This window comes from Pteropus vampyrus, unplaced genomic scaffold (genome assembly GCF_000151845.1).
Source record: "Pteropus vampyrus isolate Shadow unplaced genomic scaffold, Pvam_2.0 Scaffold366, whole genome shotgun sequence".
In the NCBI taxonomy this organism is placed as follows: Eukaryota; Metazoa; Chordata; class Mammalia; order Chiroptera; family Pteropodidae; genus Pteropus; species Pteropus vampyrus.
In genome coordinates, this window is record NW_011889147.1 from 1,109,320 (window position 1) to 1,113,310 (window position 3,991).

The 3,991-nt window shown below is 41.9% G+C and overlaps 1 protein-coding gene across 1 annotated transcript in view; it reads right to left on the bottom strand.

Annotated features, from left to right (window-relative positions):
• Positions 1–3,991, bottom strand: part of SCUBE2 (signal peptide, CUB domain and EGF like domain containing 2) — an 85,420-nt gene that overhangs the window by 60,617 nt on the left and 20,812 nt on the right. The window contains exon 3 of the mRNA XM_011379596.2: positions 3,189–3,311. Coding sequence (XP_011377898.1) covers positions 3,189–3,311 — 123 coding nt within the window. The remainder of the gene's footprint in view (positions 1–3,188; positions 3,312–3,991) is intronic.

Sequence of the window (3,991 nt, forward strand, 5' to 3'; positions counted from 1 at the left end):
TTCAACTAGCTTTTAAAAAAGGCATTAACTAAAAAAAAAAAAAAAAAACAAGAGAATATAGAAAGGACACAGGAAACAATGGCTAAAGCTGAAATAATTTGAGCCCGAAATAAATAATTATACATATAATTAAATACCCATGAGTCCATTCTAGCATAAATACATAAACATATAAATCAACGCCTGAATAAATGGGGAAGAAGGGATCTTGCTTACAGAAGATCTCAATTAATAGATGTATAAGGAACAAGGAAAATACAAAATTACTAACAAGCACACATCATAGTAATAATTGTTGCAGGCAAGATCCACAGTTGTATGCTAAAATCAGTGGGCAAAGATTAGAGAAGAAACAGGATATTAGCATAGGCTGAAAGTATCTGCCCCAAGATATGTATCTATTGCAAAGGGGAAAAATATTAACTTTGCAGCGGAAAAACACAGAATACGCCATCTTAACCACGTGATCAACGTTAAGGTCACTTGTAATGGGACATGTCGACATTGTGTGCTCCTTGATGTGATGATGCACGACAACACTTCTGCAGCAACCTTGTGGAAAGCTTTACTCCTATATTACTACAAATGCATAACCTCAATCTTATCACGAGAAAACATAATAAATTCTCTTTTCTTTTCAATTCCCACCATATCAATTCTTATGAGAAAACATAAGGCAAATAAAAGACCTGAACAGTACTCATCAAAAGTGTCAACGTTATGAAAGACCAGGAAAGAATGAGGAATTGTCACAGATTGGAGGAGACAACACATAAATGTAAGGTGGAATTTTGAGTTGGATCTTGGGGGAGGAAAAAAGAACAGTAAAAAACTGGTGAAATTTGAATCAGGTCTATAGTTTATAGTATTATGACAATGTTAACTTCCTGGTTTTGATGCTGTATTATGGTTATAATTAAGTTGTTAACATTCAGGTAAGGTAAGTGAAAGGCACATGTAAATTCTGCACTGTTTTTGGAAAACTTCTTAAGTCTAAAATTATGTCAAAATAAAGTTAAAAAAAAGATACAGCTCCTCATACAAAGGCCAAGTTTAGATTCATCCTTGTTAAACTTGATTCAGTTCCCTAAACCTAGAAATAAAGAACAATAAATAAATAGTGACCACTGAAACATCCCATTCCCAAAGCCTGGGATATAAGCAAAGATCATTTAGAATACAATGTCACTTATCTAAAACTACTTTAATAAATACTTATTCAGAGCCCATACTTTCATATTTCCAAAATTTTGGCAGAAAAAACTTTGTGGAGGATAAAATTCTGGTCACTCGGTGCAAACTCAGTTCCCATCCTTGAACTTAAACAGGAGCAGTGAAGCTGGTGATAATCACAGCACAAATGATACCGTGGGTTGGACCCAAGAGGCTTAAAAACTAATAAGCCAAGAATCACACACAAAGGAGTTACATCTTTGAATCTTTGCAATCTTCATTTTCCCTCATTTTCCTTCTTGCAAGAAAGTTTCTATTTCTGGACTCCTCTACCAAGAAATCCAAACCAAACAGAGACATCCTAACAAGGTTTAAAAAGACTGCAAGTACTCAAAAGAGAAAATTCTCCTAGGGTTTTAGTTTAAAATGCAAAGAATATATGCTCCCTGTTAACAGTGATTACCTATGGATAAAGGAATACAAGGGTCTTTAGTTTCCTATAATACTTTTATATTGTTTGACTTTGTATAACACTAATCATATATTATTTTTAAAACCACTTTTAATAACACTAATCATATATATTTTAAAGCAATTTAAATATATAAAAGCAACAACAAAATAGGAGACTTTTCAGCTACAAACTGTTAGCAATTCAATTTCTTTTGCGATATGCAAAACCCAACAGTGAAGAATAAGGAAATTTTTGCCACCTGTCATTCAACACCATTTATCAAATATGTACTTTATCCAAAAGAAACTATGGCATGGTACCTGTCCCCATATACAGTTATCAGAGGGCACAGTGAAAAAGTGAACATTTTTCCCTCAAGCAGGGTACCAACATGTCTGAATTCCAGTACTGTAAAAATATTTAACATGGTGAGGGTATGTATGGTATGGAGGAATCAACAGAGATGTTTCAGGGAGAGGTAGCCTTTTGGCCTCTCATGATATAGGGCAGATAGAGAGATGGTTGTCTGTCCCTGGGAAAATATGAACTTGGAGAAACAGGAGGGCTTTATGGATGGACCTCCAAACCCACTTGCTGTGAACCTGACCAGGAACATGCTTCCTCTGATGGGAGAGGCAGAAGTTTTGCTCCTCAGTGAAAAGGAGGCTGTAAATATTAGAATTTCTCACTCAACCAAAGAGAGACACCAGGAAGCTGAGTGAATAGGAGAGATGTGGGGCCAGGGACAGAGCTAGAGTAGAGAAATGACTCTCTTTCACCTGAAGGCTAATTGTGTGATCGTGGCCACAAGTCCCTTACCCAATTCCTCTGGGCTTCAATGTTCCTATCCATAAAATGAAGGATGGGATTGGCTCGGAGCTCCCTGAAAAGCCCTGCCAGCTCCGACATGCCATGATTTCCATATCCAGGAACAGTCTCCAGTCTCCAGCTGGTTCTGACTTCATGCCACTGAGCCCAGAACTCAGAATGGCAAAGTCCAGACTCCCAGATCTGCAGCTCTAAGGGCTTCAAGTATCCCTTTGCACACATCTTTCCAGGGTGAACTTGCAGCTCCAAGTGAGGCAGATCCTTGGTGTATCTCCCATGCTTGGCAGGTCACAATGCCAAAGTGCCCAGAGCCATGGACAAGGTGGAACCTCCAGAGCCTGCAGGGTAGGGCAGGACTGGCACTCAGACTCCAGAGCGAGGGCGCAAACTGCCCCAGGGAGGCTCAGGATCTGCCTTGCTCTGGCAGGCACAGCTCTCCTGATCAACACAGCTGTTGACTTTCTGCCCTCGTACTGAGTGGAACCAAAAGATACTAAAGCACCTCTTTTCCTTTTTAGAAGCTAGACAGTAGGGACATTTCAGAGCCAGATAAAACTATAGGATCAGTTCTGGGAAGGACTCTTTAAGGATCTAAAATGTGTTTCAGAGAGTCGGGGACATGACATGGGAGAAGGGGCAGCACTTTTACCAACACGAGTGGCCACTACAAGAGCTGGGGAAATGGGGAGCTTCCCTGGCTGGCCCACCCACCACTGGTCCCCAAGTCACTTACCCTCACACTGCCTACCCTCCCCTTGGTAGCCAGGCTTGCAAGAGCACTTGTAGGAGGTGAGTGTGTTCTGACACAGGGCATTGGTGTGGCAGTCATCTAGCCCTTGGGCACATTCATCCACATCTGCAAAAGAGCACAGCAACTCCTGGTGTGGTACCCCACCCCCCCTGCATGATCTGACCTTAGTTTCTCTCTAGCATCATTTCCTACCAGCCCACCCCACTTCACTCACTAGCTAAACTGCTTGGGAGGCTCTGGGATGAACCATACCATTTCCAGGCCCCTGTTTTCAGGTACGGCCTGATCCCTCTGACTGAAATAACCCGCCACTATTTCTATGTGCTTTTAAGACTCAGGTCAGATCCACCTCCTCCAAGAAGCCTGCCATGACCCCAAGTGTAAGTAAGGTGTCCCCTGTGATGTGCTCCCATATATATCTTCTTTCATAGCACATATCACACAGGGGTGTCTGTTTTCCTGCCTGCTTCCCCCTCTAGATGGTATCTTGATCACAGACTGTGTCTGTGTCCCTGATGCCAACTTCAGTGGCTGGCACAGGAGTAGGCAATAGTAAATGCCTGCCGAAGGAAAAGTCAAGTTGGCAAAAAAGCTCTGAAAATCAATCAATGTCTGTTAGCTTTCAGGGTTTGCGGTAAGGGGGAAACTTGCCCTGGGCTGTGAGCACCCCATCCTGAGCTCTCAGGTGGTGCAGAGCGAATGATACCCACACCCCTTCTCCACTGCCCACCCTCTAAACCTGGAAACCTGCCTTGGCAGAAGTATTTCCTGGATTGACACCACTC